General features: G+C 44.5%; 1 protein-coding gene across 1 annotated transcript in view; it reads left to right on the forward strand.

The window, feature by feature from the left end:
- LRGUK (leucine rich repeats and guanylate kinase domain containing) overlaps positions 1-23,239 on the forward strand; it is a 144,427-nt gene that overhangs the window by 82,598 nt on the left and 38,590 nt on the right. Inside the window, exons 17-21 of the mRNA XM_047095254.1 lie at positions 2,670-2,789; positions 8,686-8,782; positions 12,560-12,673; positions 15,564-15,765; positions 16,624-16,719. Coding sequence (XP_046951210.1) covers positions 2,670-2,789; positions 8,686-8,782; positions 12,560-12,673; positions 15,564-15,765; positions 16,624-16,719 — 629 coding nt within the window. The remainder of the gene's footprint in view (positions 1-2,669; positions 2,790-8,685; positions 8,783-12,559; positions 12,674-15,563; positions 15,766-16,623; positions 16,720-23,239) is intronic.

Consider the following 23,239-nt stretch of genomic DNA (forward strand, 5'->3'; position numbering starts at 1 on the left):
TGAGGTCTCCTCCCGTATTTGGTCTTGTGAAGCTTGTTCTCCAGTAGACTCCTTAGGATGCACTATGGGATGGATCGGTATCCCTTGAACTCTTGCATGTTGATAATATTCTCTGCCCTTCATACTTGAAAGTCATTTTTGCTATGTTTAAAATCCATGGCTCACACTATTTTCCTTGAATATATTAAAGATGTTGCTCTTTTTTGGGGGGATGCAAAACAGCCATCAAAATCTGATACACGGTGTTCTTTCCCTTGTAAGTCAGGTATTCTCTTTTTCTAGCTGAATAGGTTTCTTTTTCTTTAAAGTTTGATCATGTACTAGACTGGGTCTTAGTGTTATTCGTTACTGGTCATTTTGGGCTAATACTCCCAGGTATGCTGTGTATTTTTTCAATGTATAGTTTTGTAATTATTATTACTATTTTTTATTTCAGGAAAGTATTCATGAATTACAGTCTTTAATATTTGTTCTGTTCCTCTGCTTTGGTTTTCTCTTTCAGGAAGAAGATCTCCTTTGCCTATATTCAGTATTTGTCACTTTTTCAATTTTTTTCCCTTTGATCATTAACAAAAATTTTACCTTGAGGTCATTTTAGATTCACATGATTTTGTAAGAGATAATACAGAGAAATTCTGTATGTTTCCCCCAATGGTGGTATCTTGCCTAGCTATAGTAGAATATCAAAACCAGGAAATTGACATTGATGCAGTCCACGAATCTGATCACATTTCACCAGCTTTGCATTGACTCATGTGTTCATTTAGTTCTATGCAATTTTATCACCTGTGTAGATCACATGAACATCAGTAAGGACGAGTTTTGTCACAAGGGTCCCTGTCCTTCCCTTGTAGAGCCTTAGCCACCTCCCTACTCATCTCCCCCCAACCCCTGGCAACCGGTGGTCTATTCTCCATCTCTGTACTGTTGTCATTTCAAGAATGTTATACAAGTAGAATCATGTAGTATATAACCTTTTGAGACTGGCTTTTTAAAAAATTTTTTACTTAGCCTTATTTTCTGGAGAGTCATCTAAGTTCTTGGATATATCAGTAGTTCAGCCCTTTTTATTGTTGAGTCATATTCCTTGCATGGATGTACCACAGTGAGTTTAGCCGTTCCATCTCTTGAAAAACGTGGGGTGATTCCATTTTGGGACTATTACAAATCCAGGTATGATGACCATTGATGTACAGATTTTTGTTCACGTAGTTTCAGCCTGCTTGCTTTGCAGTGGATGCCCCTGGCTCTTTTGGGGTTCCCTTTCTTTCAGGTCTGTCATTTGCTACCCTTTTGCCCCCCTGCACAGATTCCAGGGCTGTGCAAGGCTTGTGGGTTTGTGGTGCATGGAGATACTTCCTCATCGGGTTTTGTTATACATGTCAGCCATGGGTGTTTGCTCTCAGCTTTTTTCTGTTTTTCTGTGGATGTTCAGAGACACTGAAAAATTATGCTGCCACCACTTCCATTCTTCTTCATAGAATCCACACCTCAGCCTTGTATTTTTAAAGTAGATTTTATTCTGTATTTCTATAGTTGTGGCACGAGTGGAATTCATACACTTCAGCCCAGCTGGTAGCCGGAGATTTTCTTCCTTATTCTAGTCTTTCAGGCCCAGAAGCCATGCCCAGATTCCTGTATTAGCTCTTACCTATTAGCTGCTAACTTTGAGCAAGTTAACCTCTCTGGACTTCTGTTTCTTCATGTGTGCAGCGGGGATAATGATAGAAATATCTTCATTATCATCCTGTAATAATTACATGAAGGTAATGTATGTAGGACTCCTAGAATAGTGCCTGGCACATAGTGATTGCTCAGGTCAATTTTAATTGTTACCATTTTCATTGCATGTCTGTGTTCTAATTCAGTAGGTATGGATGTTAAAACTTCTCACAGAACTTTCGTTTTTAAGTTCTTGAGGAAATACTTTTATCAACCAAGAACTAATACATCTTACCATATTTTTTCCTTTTAAAAATGTTGTTCAAAAGGTGGCTCAGTTGGTTAGGCATCTGACTTCCGCTCAGGTCATGATCTCACGGTTCGTGGGTTCGAGCCCCGCATTGGGCTCTGTGCTGACAGCTCAGAGCCTAGAGCCTGCTTCAGATTCTGTGTCTCCCTCTCTGCCCCATCCCTTGTTCATCCCCATCTCAAAAATGAATATCATTGGGACGCCTGGGTGGCTCAGTTGGTTAAGTGTCCGACTTCGGCTCAGGTCATGATCTCACGGTTTGTGGGTTCGAGCCCCACGTCAGGCTCTGCACTGATCGTGCAAAGCTTAGAGGCTGCTTCACATTCTTTGTCTCTCTCTGCCCCACCCCTACTTGTGCCTTCACTCTCTCTCTCTCTCTCTCTCTCTCAAAAATAAATAAATAAATAAATAAATAAATAAATAAATAAACAAACATATAACAAAAACAAAGACCATTAAAAAAAATGTTCAAGTAAACTGACATACATTTGGATTTTGTTTGTTATCTACGCTGTGAATGCTGTTTTGGGCATATTATCATCAACTTGCTCAGGAAAGTAGGGACGAGGCTTCTCTCCAGCTCCTGCATGCAGTAAGGGCTCAGTCATTGACTTTAGTGTGATGTGGTGTAGACCCCGCCCCCTGGGTGTGTATCCGACTGGCCCAGGCCCTCACCCACTGCCTGCCTGTGTTCCAGCACTCTTCCTCGCCTGGACGCCCCTTATCCCATGCTGGTGCTGGCCGGTCCTGAAGCCTGTGGCAAACGAGAGCTCGCTCACCGCCTCTGCAGACAGCTCAGCGCTTACTTCAGATACGGGTGAGTTTGTTCGTGGGCTGGTAAGGCTGTGAAATGGTAATGTTCATTGGCTGGTAAGGCTTTTGCTCATTTCGGCTGTTAATTTTAAGCGAGCTCAGAAAGGTCCATAGGAGGCGTATCAGCTTCTTGGCCGTTGATTACACCGCCATACACCCTGCATCTTCAATTCCCCAGACGCTTAACTTCATTCCCTGGCAGCCGAAATCACTCTCCAAGGTTCGGAAACACGTGTTGTTGGTGAAGCCTGGTGGTGTTGGAACACGGGCTCATCCTGTTACCACGTGACGTGACCGCGCGGCTCGGGATCGGCGCCGCCAGGTGTGCGGGCTGGTGTGTGTACCTGGGACCGCCGCTCCCACCCTCTGCCTTCCACTTGCTTCCCTCCCCACGGATCTTCCTCTTTGGAGGGATATTTCAGGAGGAAGGAAAGAGAAAGGGCAGCATTTTTCCATTCCCCTGGGTCAGCATTCAGTACACTCCAGTTTTCTGGAGCAAATGTTTTGCTCTGTGATTCCCTAATGGTCTGGTTAAAATAGAGGACAATCCCCCCCCCCCAAAAAAAAGGACCATTCAAAAAGTCTTCCGCTGGCTTTACAGACTTTTTAAAGGTTTCTGGGAGTCAGAGTTAACCACTGTGGTCTTTTAAACCGGTTTCCTCTTCATTTTGACATATGGCAAAGCAATTACTTCTAGATTAGTAATGTTTGTCGGTGACCGGAGGAGGTGGCTGCGAAGATATTTAGGACAGACAGAGAAATACATACAAATTATTTTCTAATGCCTTCCATTCCCTTAAGCTATACATGTTCGAACAATGTAAATACTATTTTAAACAGGTCCATTTATTTAGATATCTAAAATTACATGCCTCATTTGAACAACTCGAGGATTCAAATATATAGGATGATTTATTCATTAATATATTTTAAGCACCCTGAAGTAACAAAAATAAATTAAAACTTAACGGTAGGAAAAAAAAAAGCATAGTGTACCATTCTGCCTGTAGAAAGGTGCCAAACCTGTTTTAAATGATAAGTGGTACACAATGAATGGAAGGTCAAACTAGGGCAGAAAAGATGTATCCTGACTGTTGTGCCAATATGAAACCTGGAACCTTTTATCAAACCCAAATACCAGGAACCAAGGCTTTCTCTGATTAGATTTCCTTTTAATTATGTGGTGAATGTTGGGAGCCAGGTCCTTCATATTTGTCTGTGATACACGTTGTGGGTCGTGCTGGATCGGATGTGTTCTTGGAGGTGTTCGTTAACTCCTCACCAAGATTGTGATCCAGTCTGCTTCTGTGTTCTCGCCTGGGTGGGCCTTCTAATTATTCATTTTTATTAAATCCTGGTTTTCCACTTATTAGGATACTTATCCGTCATGTTTGTGACTGATTTAATGTTTGTTTTCCATTCGCTCAATGGCCCATCATTGTAAGAATTCCATCCAGGCATGGATCAAAGATCATATCATTGGATTACAAAAAAAAGAGATAGTAGATAGCTAGAAATCTCATCTGTTGGGAAAGTAAGATAGTACTACTTTATATGCAACAACTTTCTAATTAAACCAAATGATAAAACCAAAGCACATCCTCAGGGGCAAGTCATTGCTCTTGTGTAGATCTTTTTATTCTTTACCCAACATAATTTTTTATTGATTTTTAATTACATGGAAAAAAAAGGCACGAATACAGTTTCATCATGAAACACGTAAGTATTCACAAAGGCACTTTCTCTGCCATTTGCCTGAATCTTTTCTTTCCCTTCTATTTCATTGTCTCTTGGTATTTTGTCTTCCTTTTTACATTACATTGACCCATGATGGAGACATTCAATGAAATTCTCACACACCAAGTTGCATATGCAGATATAAAAATATGAAAAGGAAAACATCGTGATATAACAAGTGTTGGTGTGGCTGAGAGATTCTGGACTTGTTTTAGGTTTTGATTTTTCCGTTTGTTCTTGGTTTTAGAAATAGGTTGCATGTTCCTTCTTTACCTGTATTAGTTATACGTGGCCTGGAGATATGAATTGACTGGCTTCAAAATCCCTCTCTTTCCAACCTTAATATCACCACACAAATCAGTGGCTCCCTGGACGAGTAATGAATAATGAGAGAAACGTAAAACGATGCCAGTACACCTGGGCACCTTCCAGATTTAAGCCTTGAAAGTGATATGAATGGTCACGAAAGGAAAACCTTATTTTCTTTCTTAGACCTCTAATTTACAGCAATCTCCATTTTTGTAACCTTTTTCATGATGTTGACTACCAAGTTTATTTTACTTTTATTTAGCACTGGAGTGCAGTAAAGTAAAAGACCATAGCTACATAGCTACGTGAGATCTATGAGCTACAGTTACCTAAATTCAGTCTAGTCTAATGTCTGTTTATACAGATGTGACATACTAGTAGAATGGCTCATTTATTCATCTAATCTTTGTTTATTGAGCACGGACCATGTGCAGGCTGTAAGCTGTAAAACAAACAGACGTGGTCTTGCCCTGGGAGCTTACGGTCTAGCATGGGATTCTGACAGGTAAATGCTGGCTAACAAGGGAGTTTGGCGGGTGCTATGATGAGGGAAGTAAAGAGCCTCTGGGATAGGAAGAGTAGAAGGTAGATGGGATGTGGAACTTGAACGGGTGCCTTCCAGACAGAAAGAACGATGGGTGCATTCGCTGAACTGAAAGTACGCTCCGGAATACGGCAAGACTTGGAAGTACAGAGGGAGACGGCAGAAGAGAAGACCAGAAAAGTAGACAGGAGTCTGATCGTAAAGGCTCTGCAAGTAGGGGGTGTCATGACGACCGCTGCATTCCAGAAAGTGCGCCCGGCTGGAAGCTTGGCAGAGGGTGGGGCAGGGAAGACTGGATACAGGGAGACCAGCTGGGGTACAGTAACGGCCGGTGATGGCATGAGTTAGGAAGTGATGTGTAGTTACGGGCAAGTGGACGGGACAGTGGCTTCCTGGGATTTGATACTCAGCGTGTGCTGGAATCATATGTGCTGATGGTCTCTTTAAATGTCCAGCAGTTAATCGACGCATATTTGCGTTGAGCTTTAGGACCAATTTAAATTTCCTACCGGATGCCTTAGGGAGACCTGGGCTTTTGTGGGTAGCCTTTGAAAGAGTTCACTTACCAACACATGGCATGCTATCACGTGCTTGAGTTTAGATGTGCTCACAGCCAAACCTCTGCCTCAGTATTTGCAGTAACAAGAAGTTTGTTATTTCCTGAGGCAATCTGGTCCAGAATTGAGATTCTAAAACTGTGTTCTTCTGAATCAAACTGAAAACATTTCTACTTCCTCATCCAACTGCTAGCTCGTCTTAGACATCTTTTCTTCCTATTACTTTTCTCTGGATATTTTACCATTCCATTGTTGGGTCTGACCTTGCGGATCCCTTCCCCTCCTGATCATCTCCTCTCCACAGACTTGGTTTGTTAGGATCCTTCACGACAGCTGGCCCATGAACGAGCCTTTCGAATGTCTAACCTCACTCGTAACCCTCAGGACCAGTGTCTAACTCCGTTCTTTTCGTGTGGCTCCCTTTGCAAACCATGAGTTAACTGTTCACCATGACTTAACTAGTGAATCCATTAGTAAATAATAAACTCATGGAATAGAATTGCCCTTAGACAGGGGAGAAGAAGGCTACTGAAGGTGATGGCCCGAGCAAATTTCTTTGTCTAAAATTTGGCATCCTTTCTTTGCTAAGTAAGTTTAGTGCAACCGTGCTTTCACTCTGCAGCATTTCCTTTCTCAGATGTTCGCATTTGGGGAGCATGCTTCGCAGCGAACATTTCTGCATGTGAAAATTGGATGACAGGATTCAAAAACCCACAGGTCATCTTAGGTCCTTCTTAATACAAGTTTCCACGGCGGATACAGGCTCTGTCATCCACATGCTCCACGTCAGTGAAGCCTTCTCTTTATTTACCTGCCTAGAAGCTTCAGATGACTTCTTTGCCGTGTCTTCCTTTTAGAAATTCTGAAAAAATTCCTGCCGCTCAATCCCTTTGTTGGAAAATGCAAATCCGGCACGGTGCGTAAAGGCTATGCTAAGGGTGTACAGCACGGGATGCCAAGTCCCTGATTTATCTTTCCTGACTGTCAAGGACACCAATAGACAGAGGGTCTCGGGGCCCTGCCGAGGTGTGTGAAGAGATGCCAGTGTATTCGCACAACAAAACAAATGTCGAGGTGTTTTGACAGTCTTAGAATATATTCTCTTTCCCAGGTATATAATTTAAATGTAATGTTAAGACCTTAAAATTTACCAGTCTAGTTAATTCTTGATTATAATGGAAGGGAAACAGTGGGATGAATTATAAAAACTTGGCTTTGGCTTTGTAATGGAGAGGCTTTTGAGGGTTGTGACTTTACCCACTTAGCATGATCGTAAAAGGAATTGACAGGGAGTCATCCTGGCATTGCTACTTAGTCACTCACTTAATTGCTGTGCCTCAGTTTCATCGTCTGTAAAATGAAAACAATAATCCCCGCCTCGTGGTTTTTCTTGTGAGGAATAAATGAAATAACACGTTGAACGTCTAGCTATTTTCATCTCCTCTTTTAAAACCACGGGATAACGGGGCGCCTGCGTGGCTCAGTCGGTTGAGCGTCCGACTTTGGCTCAGGTCACGATCTCGCGGTATGTGAGTTCGAGCCCCGTGTCGGGCTCTGTGCTGACGGCTCAGAGCCTGGAGCCTGTTTCAGATTCTTTGTCTCCCTCTCTCTCTGACCCTCCCCCATTCATGCTCTGTCTCTCTCTGTCTCAAAAATAAATAAATGTTAAAAAAAAAATAAATTAAAAAAAAAAATAAAACCACGGGATAATAAAAGTCAGCCTGCGTTCCCAGAACTTAACACGAGACGTCAGAATGGGAGGAAATCGAGAGTCCTGGGCTAGCTGGGACCCTGTCATCTAGTTCTGGGACTGACACTGGCCTGCTCTGTGGCCTTAGACTGGCCATTTTTATTGTCCTCCGCAAAATAGAGTTCATCACACCTGTTATCCACTCCACAGGTCTCATTTACTCATTCATGTTATAGATACCTAGTGAATACCTGCTATGAGCCAGGCATGGGGAATACAGTAGCAAGTAAGATGGACAAGAAAAGGTCTGTCCTCATGAGTCCTACGTCCCGCTGGGAAGGACAGGGAAAAGCCAGACATGTGGATAAAAGAAGGCAGTTTTGGTGACAGAGAGTAAGTGGGAGCTGGGGACCGGATGGGGGCGCTGTTGCAGTCAGTGATCAGAGAACTGAGCTGAGAACTCCATTCACTGGTTCCCGTGCGAGGCTCATCCTTGGTATCGAGTACTGGCAGCACGGAGGCGATGGGGTCCTGAACAGGGACCTGGGTGCGATATAATCGATGGCAGACAATGAGGGTAATGGGCGTGGACAGAAGAGGTGCGTAATCAGCGATAGGGGGTGGGAAGGCTTTTGGGCTTGGGGAGGACATGTAACTTGAGTCCTGGAAGACAAGTGGGCTAGCCAGGTGGAGGAATGAGGAGGGGAGTGCGAAAGTGCCCACAGAGCAGAGAGGACACGAAAACACTTGGGTGGAAATATATGAGCGGTAGACATCGTTCTATTGCCGAAAGTAGTGTGACAGCAGAGGGGCTGGTTCCAAGGTGGTAAACAACAAGTAAACATCGGGTGTTGATGATCTCACATTTCTACAATCCCTGTAGAGTCAGAGCAGCTGAATGTAGCCTAGAGCTTCGAAACCACAGCGTTGTCATAACCATGTTGTTTCCCAATTCACGATCCACGGATCAACTTCAACTTTTGAAAACATACTTTTACCAAAACCTTTTCCATTTCGAATCTCAAGCTGCTAGAAGTAGACTGGTTATCTCCTCTGTTTTCAGGGCCTGTCACACCACAAGACCACCTTACTTTGGAGAGGGGGATCGAGTCGATTATCATTTTATCTCTCAAGAAGTTTTTGATGAAATGGTAAACATGGTAAGAATGTTCCCCTTTGTACTGCACAAGAAATGCATGTTCTCTGCTAGAAATATTAGGAACTAGCGATAAAATCGAGAAATGCTTTGTGTCTGTTGAGAGAGGTGTTCTCCTTGGATTGTTTTTTTTTTTTTTCTTCTTAAACCACTTCCACATCCTTGTGCACGTGCTGCTTTATTTTTTGATCTTGGAGGGAATATTGTAACTTTTCAATAAAGCTACATGAGTAGACATTTTAAGGAAACACAAGAGCACTTCGAAAAATTCTCACGATCTGTGTTTATCAGGTGCTGCTGTTATTGATGAGGCTTCACTCAAGATAGGCAGTTCTCACAGACCCGATCTGATGTGTGAAACTTATGAATTGAGCCTCCCTCGGTGTTGGAGTGCTGTGTCCAGAGACCGCTCCTGTTTGCTAAAACTAGGGCTTTCTCGTGGTCGTCATCCTAAGCACCATTTCATCACGGTGTGTCCCATTCAGTTGGCAGGACACACATACAGCCCTGACCTTCCACGTTATACTGTGTGCACATAATTGTGGTCCGTGTAAGCACGGGATCTGCTGTTTCCACGAGTTTAGTTTTGAATGGCCAACTTTACACATAGTGTGTGTTTTTTTCTTGTGTTCACAGAGAAACCCAAGTGATTAAGTCCTACAATCCCTAGGCCGTTTCCCCTCTAACCTTGTCAAAAGAACATCCTAGAGATTCTTTATAATCTTCTCTCCTTGGGCTGTATTTTGGTAATTCAGTTTAATGTATCAAGAGTACTTTGGGATTTTATATTTCTAAAAGCCTTAATAGAGATAGGAAACATTATTAAGTAGCGTTAGTAAGAAGCATTCTTTTAGGGCTCTTTGGGTTGAAAGGCAGCTAGTTCATGAAATTCATGTTGGTTTCTCTTGTTAGAGTCTGAGACATTTTTTCTTGGTTCAGTTCACCTGTTCTCAGTACCCCGTCTGCTTCCCTGATGTTATTACCTTATTTATAACCTTATATATATAAATAAATAACTTATTTATATACCTTATTCCCTTATGTTATTCCCTGATGTTATTACCTTATCCTATCAGTAATAAGGACGTCTGGTTCAATCCCTGGTCTAAGAAATCGCTGTACTTGTACACCATATTTGCTCGTACGGTTTGACTCCCTCTGCAAAATCCTCGTGTGTTTGAGAAGTACTCGTTTTTACTGCTTCTGCTAAAATCTATTACTTCAATATAATGTCATTTTCTTCAACTTGAATTTTGTTTCTGAGCTTTTTTTTTTTATTTTTAAAACATTTTTTAATGTTTATTCATTTTTGAGAGACAGAGACAGAGCGTGAGTTGGGGGGGGGTGCGCAGAGAGAGAGGGAGGCACAGAATCCAAAGCAGGCTCCAGGCTCCGAGCTGTCAGCACAGAGCATGATGCGGGGCTCAAACTCACGAACCGCGAGATCAGGACCTGAGCCGAAGTCTGCTGCTTAACCGACTGAGCCCCCCAGGCGCCCCTGAGTTCCTTTTCTTGAAAGTGAGCTTAAGACTGTTGCATGAAGAGGCAAACATACAGGTTATAAACTCGTGACACACTGTCAGCGTCGCCAGTCACACCGACACACGCAGCCTTCTGTACGCAGAACCCTCCCCCACGCCCACCCACGCAGCCTGTCCCACCGTGGCATGCCCCAGCCTTGGACACCTGCTGTGGCCAGTCACAGCCACGCACTCTGACCTACAGAGCCGCACACCCTCTCACATACATACTGCTGCATATCTCCCAGCACCAACACGAGGGTCATCGTGTCGCATGCCTACGGACACGCGAATCTTTTTTAAACACATGAATGCAGTCACTTCCCTGCAGATATACTCCCTGACTTGTGGAAATAGGATTATTGGAGGAGGCTTCTGCAATAGGACTGTTGCTGTTTATGAAGATGTCCGCGAGCAGAAAGAAATGGAAGATCACCATTCAGAAGCTGGAGGACCACTTCGTCTCAGTTCTTTACAAACAAGTTCGACAGGGCCTGTTTTGTGTATAAAAGTACAGTGCCGGCTTCCTTCCGACTCTGCATTTTTCCAGAAAATACGTTTGGGATTCACAGAGGGAGGCCCTTGTACACACAAGTAAACAAATTCGTAGTATATATCTGAAGAGTGATTCAAGAACACATTTTGAAAACAGGGTGAGTCACAGTAAACAAGACAAAGTATATACCTGATGGGACATTCCGGTATCTATCCTATTTGGATAACAATATATATATATATATACATATATATATTAAAAGATGACGTAGTATTTGTTTCAAAGAACAAAGAAGGTATGACATTGAGGGAGTAAAATATCAAGGATATTTACTGTTGAGTTGTAAACTTCTAGAATGCATGATATAAACTTCTTCTTTCCTCATCACCCATAGCAGACTCATTCACTAGAGACCCACCCACCCCAGGAGATATTCTGTGTCTCATGCACTTCCAACAGATAGCCTGTCTCCCATCCGCCCCAATCTCCAGAACCTCTGGGCCCAGGAAGCACAGGTAGTGTAAAGGACTCCTCACTGCTACCGTTCTTTTTTTTTTTGTAACTTTTTTTATTTTTGAAGGAGAGAGAGACAGAGCAGGAGTGTGGGAGGGGGCAGAGAGAGAGGGAGACACAGAATCCGAAGCAAGCTCCAGGCTCCGAGCTGTCAGCACAGAGCCCGACGCTGGGCTTGAACTTGTGGACCGTGAGATCATGACCTGAGCTGAAGTCAGATGCTTAACGACAGAGCCACCCAGGCGCCCCTCAGTGCTACTGTTCTTACTGATGGTGCTGCCTTTCGATGGGATTCGATTGACGGGATTCAGCCTTGCAGATTTTCATTCTATCATTTATATGAAAATCCTGTGCACGAGGAGTCACAGTTGCCAAGATCATTCATGTTTTTATTTTTTTGGTTATGAGCTTTCCAGTTTAGATTAGACCTAGTGGTTTAATAAATCTAATATTGTCAAAGAAAAAAAAGACAATTTTGAGAGCCATGTTTGTTTTTTTTGTTTGTTTTTTTGTTTTTGTTTTTTGTTTTGTTTTTTTTTACCTGTACCGTTCTGCAAAGGAGTACAGCTTTGGGAAGAACTGGCTTCCAGAATACAGATAGAAGGCAGCCTTTAAACCTCAAATGACTAGAGGGCACACAGCAATTCTGTTGAATAACATTTGGGGCAGTTTCAATACAAAGCTATGTTTTATATGGAAAAGCAGAAAGGGTCTGTTTTTCATGGCTTATCTCAGGATGCAAAGGTTTTCGGATGTCCCTGTAATTCATGGCCTTCAGGCTTATCTGGGAATGCAAGGCTTTGGAGAATGGGAGCTTTTTCTGGGGTACCTGCTATGTTCGCATAGCCAATGTGGCCGAGGCAAAAGACAGGCTATCAGTTTTCTTTTCTCAGCAACGGCAGCTCATGGTGCACAGTTGGCAAGGAAGAAGGTAAGTAAGCAAAATGGTCTATTCTACCGTAAGCTTTGGTGAGACCTTTACTCTCCCTGGATGTTTTGTCAGCAGATGACCGTATTTCCAGAAACTTAATTTTTTTTTTTTTTTTTTTTTTTGCCAGCTGAGAATTCTGTATAAATTTCTCTACCACACTTGGGTGTTAAATTTCATAAACCCATCGTCAGCCTTCTATAATTGCTAATATTCGTAGGTTTTACGGAAGCATATAAAAGTAAGGCATCAAATAATTTTATTTATATTAAAGTTGAGTATGGCAGCTGTTACATGAAAATCTTTGTACCTCTCAAATTTCAGGGGAAGTTCATTCTCACATTTAATTATGGGAATCACAACTATGGATTAAGTAGGGACACCATAGAAGCCATTGCAAGAGACGGTTTAGCAAGCTGTGTCCACATGGAAATAGAAGTAAGTGTTTTTTTCACTCTGTATTTTTAACGTGTGTGTGTGAGTTTGTATGTATATATTTGGGGTTGAGGAAGGGGCTACGGTGTCCAGGTAGCACACTTGCCAGGCGCGGGGGTGGGGGGAAGCTTATGGTTCGTATGGGGGAGGCCAGACATGAACAATTCGATGACAGGAGTTATAGTACGAGACATAGCACACATATACTATGAATAGATGTGCCCCTCAGGATTTATTTCCTAAGTTATTTCCTCACGAAAGTATCCCTTTTATTCTAGGGTGCAGTCTCTCTTTATCTCAAGTGCTATTAGGGAAAGTTCCTTCTCACAGGCTACGGACCTGCCTGGGGGCTCTGTGCAGCTGGCCGTGCTCTCTGATCCTCTGTGGGAGATGTGTGGCTGATGCTGGCAGTGACTCCAGTTGCTCGCTGGTTACGATCTTTCCAGGCTGTGAGCAGTTTAGACTTGCAGATTTCATGATTCTGCCCCCGTACCCTGTCTTCCCCAGTGATCTTCTGCAATTGGAATATACAGAAATTTCTTTCCAATCCATATCCAGGGTAAAACCGTGACTACCTCACTTATTTGTTTTAAAAATAGATAACTTTTGGGGCGCGTGGGTGGCCCAGTCGGTTGAGCGTCTGACTTCGGCTCAGGTCAAGATCTCGCGGTTCGTGAGTTCGAGCCCCGCGTCGGGCTCTGTGCTGACAGCTCGGAGCCTGGAGCCTGCTTCGGATTCTGTGTCTCCCCCTCTCTGTATCCCTCCTCTGCTCATGCTCTGTTATCTCTCTATCAATAATAAATAAATGTTAAAAAAAATTAAAAAAATAAATTTATATACCTTTAAAATAGGGAGGGAGACAAAACATGAGATTCTTTCTTTCTTTCGTTCTTTTCTTTCTTTCTTTCTTTCTTTCTTTCTTTCTTTCTTTCTTTCTTTCTTTCTTTCTTTAACGTTTATTTATTTTTGAGACAGAGAGAGACAGAGCATGAACGGGGGAGGGACAGAGAGAGAGGGAGACATAGAATCCGAAGCAGGCTCCAGGCTCTGAGCTGTCAGCACAGAGCCCGACGCGGGGCTCAAACTCACGGACCGTGAGATCATGACCTGAGCCGAAGTCGGACGCTTAACCGACTGGGCCACCGAGGCACCCCAACACATAAGAGATACTTAAATATAGAGAACAAACAGAGGGTTGCTAGAGGGGTTGTGAGAGGGGGGATGGGCTAAATGGATAAAGGGCACGGAGGAATCTACTCCTGAAATCAGTGTTGCACTATATGCTAACCAACTTGGATATAAATTAAAAAACAAATAAATTAGTTAATTTAAAAAAATACGTATATATAGCTTTATTAAACATGTGAAATCTTTAAAGGCCATTGCTTGTCTATTTAAGGTACGCTCACCGAGCGGTCTAACAGTTTTGTAGTCGGAAAAAAAAAAGTTACAAAAATGATACCCTTAGATCAAGCTTAGAGAAAACAAAATCTGGGCAGGTCTGACAGCCCTTTCCTATGGATGCTGAGCCTTCTCTAGAACTCGTTTCCTTTGTGACTTGGCCGAGCGGGGGGCTGTGATTCCTTCTTGGCTCCTGGGGTTGGTGGGTAGCCTCGCTTCAGTGAGACTGGTCATGTTTCTTCCAGCCCTTTAATTTTTCTAGCTGCAAAATCCTGCAGTCCTGACCTCTCTGCAGTTGATTGCTTCTGCATCCTTAAGGAGGTTTTCTTTCTTTCATTGCTAATAAGCACAAAAAAAAAGACCTCTTTTCCCAAAAATATCTTCCTCAGGCAAGGCAGAAACTCCCTGGCGCCTCTTGCTGACCTTTACCTTCTTCTCTGGGCACTGGCTTCTGTTTTGTCCTCTTCCTCCCTGCGAGCTTTCCCCGACTCATTTCCAAGAGGTCGACTCTATATAAACCAGGTCTCATTTCCCTGATGCTCCCGAGGGAAAGCATTTTTCCAAACTGCTCTTGTCACTGACGCTTACAGAAACTGTTTTTTAAAGAGCCTGTATTTCTTCCCCCACTGAATGTTTAAAAACCAAGATTTTGAACGTTGAGTTAAACTACTGATGATGGGATCGAGGGGGGAGGAAGTTCAGAGTTCATTTGGAACGGCTCTTGTGTTGCACCTGTGAGGAAACTGGTGCTCAGGGAGTTTGCAGGATTTGCTCGCAGTCTGCTGGAGCTGGGGAGCCGCAGTCACCATCCAGCCCTGCTTCTCCCTGGGACCTGCTGGCTGCACGGTGGCTTGAGCTTGGCTGTCCCTTGCTCTGGGTAGAAGCTGTGAGATGTAATAGGAACCAGCCAACCAGGTTGCTGGTTTAGGAATAGGAAGGGTCCCAAGGCGAAGGCACAGGTAACAGAGTAGCGTTTTGTTTTTTTTTTTCTCCGTAAAATCTTTATCTCCTGGCGCTGAGAGGCTGCTCTTGGAAATGTAGACTTGAAATACATTGCAGTGGGGCTCCCGGCTGGCCCAGGCTCTACAGCGTGTGACTCTCGATCTTAAGAGTTGTAAGTTCAAGCCCCACGTTAGGAATGGAGATTACTTCAAAATGAAATCTTTAAAAAAATGAGGATGCGACAGTGCTGTGAATGCACCTGTTTGTATCTAGCCATTTTCTTTTTGAACCATCATGTATATGAGGGTGATTAGTTGAAGGATAATCGGGTAGAATGAGCTGTTTTATTTCCAATAACAATACATCATCCCCTGATGAACAAAGGGGAATAATCCGACTTTGAGACATTTACAGGAAAATAATAGCTAATAATACAAATAAGTCCTTCAATGTAAGACTACTTATTATGCCAACGTTGTCAGATGTCTCCAAAATGATACCTAAATTGTATATCTGTTTCTAATTTATTACCTTTTCTTTAAACAAACAGGGTGTCAGGAGTTTGAAATATTCCTATTTTGAGCCTCGATATATCCTGGTGGTGCCCATGAACAAGGAAAAATATGAAGGATACTTGCGGAGAAAAGGATTATTCAGTCGTTTAGAGATTGAATTTGCTGTCTCCAGAGTGGACCTTTATGTTAAAATCAATCAGCAGTTTCCAGGATATTTCGACGCAGTGATCAATGCAGGTCAGTGACTTTCAGCGAGGTTTTATTTTTGAAATGTAAGGTCACTGGGGAAGGATCTGCTCCAGAGTATAATCTCACTGCTGGCTGACTGCCGTTCCCTGTGGCCGTGGGGCTGGGGGCCCTGCTGCTTTCGTTGGCTCTCTGCCGGGGGTTGCCCTCCACCCTCGAGGCTGCTCCCACGTCCTACACACGGGGCCCTTCTGTCGTCAAGCCAGTGATGGCACATCAAACTCTCCTCATGCTTCTAGCCTCTGCCTTCCTCTTCTACTACCGGGAAACTGGCTTCCTTTATGGGGCTCACGTGATTAAGAGTAGGCCCGGGGTGCCTGGGTGGCTCAGTCGGTTAAGCGGCCCACTTCAGTTCAGGTCATGATCTCATGGTGTGTGAGTTCGAGCCCCTCGTCGGGCTCTGTGCTGACAGCTCGGAGCCTGGAGCCTGCTTCGGATTCTGTGTCCCCCTCTCTCTCCGCCCCACTCCTGCTTGTGCTCTCTCTGTCTTTCAAAAATGAATAAACATTTAAAAAAAAAAAAAAAAGAGTGGGTCCACCTGGGTAGTCTTCCTTCTGACTAGTCCAAACTCAGCTGATAAGTAACCTTCATCCCATTTGCAAAAATCTGTTTTGCCGTTTAACGCGACACGACCACGGGAGTAATATCTCTTCAAGTTCACAGGTTCTGCCCTTGCTCACGGGAGGCAGTTATATGAAGGGGACGTGTCATCAGGGGCTTAGAATCCCGCCTACGACAATAGTCATAAAGTTAGAGGGAGCTTGAAAAATCATTAGCACCAACAGTGGCCAACTGACTGTTTCGATAGGATTCTGTTGCTTTAAAAGTACCTTCTCTCATTTTCTGTAGATGATCTAGATGCTGCCTACCAAAAGCTGAGTCGTCTCATCAGAGAGTACCTTGGGTTGTCCGAGGAAACGTCCAAGGATTTGGCTCCAGCCGCAGGTACTACCCTGTCCCTTTTGTGCCAGAACTTTTTGTTTTCATGAAGAGGAGAACAAATCTGTGAGTTGCTCTGTGGGTGCTCATTGCCCAGGCCAAAGCTGGTTCTAACTCTTGAATCCCTACACTTCCTGCGGTGTGATTGTCCCCACAAACGAGCTGTGTGGATCAGCCCTCCGGGTCTGTCCCTCTACTTGTCTCAGTGGCCATAGTGGAACTCAGGGGACTGTCCTTCAGGGACACGCTGACCAGTGACTTAGAGGTTCATGGTACGTAAGGATCAGCCTCCGGGTTCAGAACTCAGCCTTCCAGAAGTTTGGCTCCCTTAGGGAGCTGAGGCGGTGTTCTGCTGGGCAGGTTCTTATTGAGCGTTGTGGCGATCTGGTCGATTTCTTTCCCCTTTCCTTTGCGTTGCCATGGTCCTCAAAATGTCGTACCAGAGAGTGTGGTGGACGCGTGTGGTCAGAGGAGGTGAGGCTGGTCGCCCACTCCCTTGGGCAAGCTGGTTCACTGTTCTGAGCTCCGGCGGACTGTCTTGCTAGACGGAGTGAATGCACCCCACCTGCCTCACGGAGCACGTGCAGCGAACGACATAGGCTATAGAGGAGTACGATTCCTTGGAATCAGCAATTCTAAAGCCCTAACTTAGAATTTTGATGCATGAGTAGTTTGAGGTACATTTGGAAGGTTCTCCCTAATCCACCTCACCCGTACCAAGATGGCTACTAGGAAAAGATGATAGAAAAGTAAGTCTTGGCAACGGTGTGGGGAAACTGGGAATGTAAAATGGTGCAGCTCCTATGGAAAACAATGTCATGGTTCCTCAACACATTGAAAATAGAATCACCGTATGACATAGCTGTTCCACCTCTGGGTCTATCCTCGGTGTGGTTTATACATACAATGGAATACTATTCAGCCCTCAAAAAGAAGGAAATTCTGACATCTGGTACAACAGAGATGAATCTTGAGAACAGTCTGATAAGCGAAATAACCCAGTCACAGAAAACCACAAATATTATCTGATGTCACTTTTATGAGGGACCTAGACTAGTCAAATCCATCAGGACAGAAAATGGAATGGTTGCCAGGGGCCAGGAGAGGGAGGAGAACGGAGTGTCCCTGCTGAACGGCTACACAGTTTCACAATTGCAAGATGAAAAGAATTCCGGGGATTGGTTGCACAACGATGTGAATATACTTAACACTGCTGAACTGTACAGGTACGAATGGTTGAGATGGCAAACTTTATGTCTGTGTGTTTGTACCACCATAGTGATAGTAATAAAAAAAGTTCCCCCAGTGGACTGAGGAGCATTCACAGAGCAAATACTGTAAAATGTTAATGTGAGACCCTTGCTTGCTGGGCAGATACTCCACAACTTTGTGTGTTCACGTGCTGTAGCCTTTGTGACTCCTTGCCCAGTTAGGATTTTGCTGGCTACGTTGTATCCTGGCCAGGTTGAGGCAGGCCAGGCCGTGATTTTGCCAGAGTTCAAACTAATTGTGCTGTTTTGCAATGTTACACACTCATTTCAGGTCAGGTACCCCTGGAATTCTGGAATGAGGTCAGTGTGAAACTGGTAACAACGGCAGGTAACAAACAGAGCGAGGCTGTCCCTCCGCGTGTCTCATAGGAGACAGGTGACCAGGGGACAACTTACTGCTGAGTGAAGTGTGCCCTGTGTGCAGACAGGCATTAGTGGGGGAGCGGAGGGCTGTGCCCAGGCTAGAAGAGGGGACATTCGGTTAGGAGCACGTCGGCGTGCTCACCCAGCACTGCTCCCATCTCCGCATCGGGCATCGGGCATCGGGCACCGGTCCTTTAGAAAGCTGTGCCCGGCAAGGTGCACGTTACATCTCGTGAGGCTTTGGTAGCCGCATTGGAGGTTTCTCCTGGGGAAATCATACTCTCAGCTTTAAATCTTTGCTAACCCAGCAACCTTCTGATCTTTAATTTGGTCCCCCGGGTGGACCTGTCCCTGTCGGGGGGCTGTCTCCTATGTTAGAACCCCCCACCCCCACCCCATCCAGGAGCCAGACCCATCTCCCATTGTAAATTAATAAGTTGGTGTTCTGGCTTTGAAATCAGCCCCTCGGGGATTTAGATAAGCACGAGTCATTCCCCGGCCCGACCAGTTCTGAGTACCTGAGGGAGGGTGTTTGTCACTCAGTCGCACGGAGGGCGCCTCTGAGCTGTGGCGCTTGATCGGGACTCTGCCTCTACAGCCATTGGGGCTCCAGCGCTCCCATCTCTGCACCCACCAGGACGCCGGTTCTCGGGGACAGGTGCCGTTTGCGGATCAGTGGACCAGATCATGTGTGCATGGGAAGACAGACTCCCATTGTAGAGGGTATAATGAAACTTCATTTATTTGGACCAATTAGGTTGGGCCTGTCCGATTTCATGAGAAGTATGAATTACAGAGCTTGTTAAAACGTTATCCTTCTCCGATACATTTAATAACGGAAACTGGGTCTCTCAGTTATCAACTAATAGAGTCTCAGCTTTGAAGAGTAGATGGGAGAGGGGCGCCTGGGTGGCTCAGTCGGTTGAGCGTCTGACTTCGGCTCAGGTCATGATCTCTCGGTTCGTGGCTTCGAGCCCCGCGTTGGGCTCTGTGCTGACAGCTCAGAGCCTGGAGCCTGCTTCTGATTCTGGGTCTTCCTCTCTCTCTGTTCCTCCCCTGCTCGTGCTCTGTCTCTCTCTCTCTCTCTCTCTCTCTCTCTCTCTCTCTCAAAAATAAATAAAGATTTAAAAAATCTTTTTTAAAATGAAGAGTAGATGGGAGGGGTTATAATTAATGTATCAATTCACTGGCCTCAGTAGACCCCCGTTTTCCTGGCAGGTTTAGTGTTTTGGAAAATAATGTGTCAAGAAGCCAGACACCTCATTTTATTTAAATAGTTAATCTGTGGAGGAAGTTACCTTTTTCACTTTATGGTTTAAGGATAGATTTGCACACAGAGCGCCTGGTGGCTCAGTCAGTTAAGCACCTGACTTCGGCTCAGGTCATGCTCTCATGGTTCATGAGTTTGAGCCCCACATTGGGCTCTCTGATGTCAGTGCAGAGCCTGCTTCATACCCCCTGTCCTTCTCTCTTTCTTGGCTCCTCCCCTGCTAGCACACTCTCTCAAAAAGTAAGCTTTTCAAAAAAAGAAGGGTAAACTTGCACATAAAGTGACTTTGTGAAGTCCGGACATTTTTCAAATGAGTATTTAAAGATTTTAATGAGGAGTCACCTGTTAAAGGATCTCTAGTGGTTCAAGAGGAGAGCCAGTGGCCTCTTTGAGTTTCTGGGCTCTGAAGTGCGTGCCGTGGAGACGGGCCAGACGTTCACAGGTTCCCCACAGGAGAGCGGGGCCCAACCATAACCTCCTGGAAATGACGTCAGGACTCCCTGAGAAGGACCAGAGCCCCAGCAGGGTCACCGCCACAGGCCTGGATCACCCCTCTATCTTGCTTCCGCTCTGAGCTGGGTCACTCTGATTTTAAGTTCTGTAGTTTAGGTAGGTTTACGTAAAGACATACATTACTTACGTGGATGTAAATGGGACCCCTACAAGAAAAGATCATTTTAGTAGAGTGGAATATTTTTCAATATATAATTGAGCTGTCAAAGGTAAGAAAATAAAAAGAATTCTTTGAAAGACAGTCCAAGCGATTAGAAAATTGCACCAGAAATGGGAAGCCTTAGTTTTGTATTCAAAATTTTGCCAGTGATCATTAATTTGATTAGAGAAATCACTTCGAACTCCCATTTCTTTTTTTTAGATTTATTTATTTTGAGAGAGAGAGAGCAAGCAAGCAGAGAGAGGGGCGGAGATGCTGTCAGTGCAAAGCCCGACAGGGGGTTGGTTCTCATGAGTGTGAGATTGTGACCTGAGCCAAAATTAGTAGCCAGACGCTCAGCTGACTGAGCCACCCAGGTGCCCCAAATTCCCATTTCTAAAAAACAAAGCCAGCTACGTAAAATATTACGGAATATTTTAGAATTTGCTGAGGTTTTTCCCAGTTAGCTTAGACTGTCTTTATGTTAGACTCCAGTACAAATAGAAATTTGGTGGCCAATGGCATTTTTTTCAAGGAAGCAGGAATCCTGTATCATACCAGTTGAAAAATATTTTTAGATATTTGGAATAATACATTGCTTCTCCATTAGATGCACGTACAAAATAGTAACTTGAGCTACAGAGTGATTATAAAACCTCAAGATATTGAGATATACCATTAATTAAAAATGTTTATCAACCATGGTACAGATTATCTTATTTTTTCCCCATAGTAATTCAGATAATATTCATTTCTAAAGCATGAAGACTAAAAAAATCCTGAGCAAACAATACAGTTTTTATAAAAAGAAAAACTCACTCTATTCACATTTCAGTATCAGGGATGTCTTTCCCCTCCGTTTGTCTTTATACAACCTATTTCTGGAATATTTATTTGGTGCTTCCAATAAAGCTTTTAAAAAGCCACCCTGAGTTCTTGCTATAGGGATCATAAAATAAAATTATATTTGCAAATCATTATTCAGAATTCCGACTAATGATGGAGGAAAATGACGATGGTGATGATGAGTCAAATGGGGAAATTGAGCAATTTACTAGTCTGTAAGTGGTGCCTTTATCTCTAATAAAGAGCAGGGTATCCTTTGCCAAATGATGTGAGTTGTTAAATTGTAAAAATGGGGGAAAAATCCTTGTATGTCTGATCCTGGGAAACCGGGAGGGCTTACAAATGGAAAGAGCCTTTAGCATTGGATTTTGCTGTTCTTACATCTTTCTGTTTTTTTAAATTACTTTTTTGTGGTAAAAAAAAAAAACCCAAAACACATAAAATTAGCCATTTTAGCCATTTTAAGCGTATGACTTAATGGCCTCGACTACATTCACAGTGTTTCATAACCACCATCACGGCTACCTGTTTCCAAAAGTTTTCATTCCTCCCGAACAGAAAGTCTATTCCCATTAAGCAATGACTTGTCTCCAGCCCCTGGTAACCTCTAATCTGTTTCCGTCTCTGTGACTTTGCCAACTCTAGATATTTCCACTGTTCTTCTATTTTTTTGACCTTGTTTCTTGACTCAATTTGTGTTTAACTTATAACTGTCATAAACTAGGGAGACGGGAATGATGAGCAGGGCAGCCCCACAGAAACCCCACCAAGAAGCAAGCTTTTCCTTGTCCCCACTCTTCCCCAGCCCCTCTCCAGAGACGATGTGGTTCGACTGGAGGCACAGGGTACATGCCCAGACTAGGAGGTTCAGTGAGGGCCCAGAGTCTTCCAAGCTGTCATCCTGCTTCTTGGAGGAGAGGGGAACAGTGGCCAGGAGCCTGGTTCGCTTCTGGGGATGGACCACCTGGGTGGCCTTGGAGGTCTGACTTGGTTTGCAGCCTCTGAGTATCAGGTCTCCCCCCAGAGTGAGCGGGGACTAGTTTCTTCAAAGCTGTTCCACACTGGTGTGCCACCTCTGACCAGTGGCCTTTCGGAGCCATGTCCTTGGGACCGGGCTAGGATGTTACAGGGGCCACCAGAATATGGCAGGGCTTCCGTCATAAGTAAGTGCCCGTCCAGCTTCCCGTGCCTCCTAGGTGTTGGTAAACTGACATCATTCTTCCTGGAGCTCAGTTTCCTGAAGGGGACTGCCATCAAACAAGGACACAAGCGGGACTTCACCCGGCCCAGATGTCCATCCTTTAGTTTCTACCCCCAGAAGCAGCAGTGGCACGTAAGGTGGTGAAAATTTTAAATCCCATTCACTTAAAGATTGTTCTTGCCGCTCTCAGCCCTGGATGTAAGGTTTGGTTCTGTGGATGAGCTTCTTTATGTTTATTTATTGAAGCTCATGATTTCGGTTGACTACGGTGGTTCCAAGTTCTAAGTAAGAGGAGTCTAGGCGCCTAGTATCCCCAAGGGGAAGGCACCGGTGACAGTGCTCCTGGATGTGTCATTTTATTCTTTCCAAGGGCCTATGCGCATCCGAGAAGGAAAAGATACTCTTTGTTCTTTCTAAAGCTGCATGGTTACTTAGTATGTGTTCAGATGCCTTTAGCTAACTTCTTTTTATATTAAAGCAGGAGCTCCCTCTAGCAAGAAGACCCCCTCTGGGGTGCCCGCCCACCTGGTCCCATCCCCAAGGCGCTTGGCAAAGCTGCAGGCGGATGGCCAGTTAACCGAGCATCACCCTGGAATGCAGATTCGTGCACAGGCCCCCGAAAATCAGAGCGCAGCTCCCTCCCAGGACCAAGCGCCGACTCAGGAGGGAGCCGCCCACCAAGCGCTCTCTCCCAGCAGCCGTGTCAGTGCCGAGCCTCCCCCGCAGGCCCGAGACTTATCCCCAGGCCAGAGGGGAGGGGGTGTTCAACAATCGGATCCTTCTTCACAAATCGTAACTACAAATCTCCCTGAAAACGAGTCTCGGACATCTGAGGTGAAAGCAGGTAACATAGGGCGGGCTTCCATCACTCCTTCCCAAGGGCGCCCTGACCAGGGTCGGCACCCTGAGCCGTCTGCAGCGCA

This window comes from Lynx rufus, unplaced genomic scaffold (genome assembly GCF_022079265.1).
Source record: "Lynx rufus isolate CCGP_SWC_20201006 ecotype Redwood Valley unplaced genomic scaffold, mLynRuf1.p SCAF_4, whole genome shotgun sequence".
Taxonomy (NCBI): Eukaryota; Metazoa; Chordata; class Mammalia; order Carnivora; family Felidae; genus Lynx; species Lynx rufus.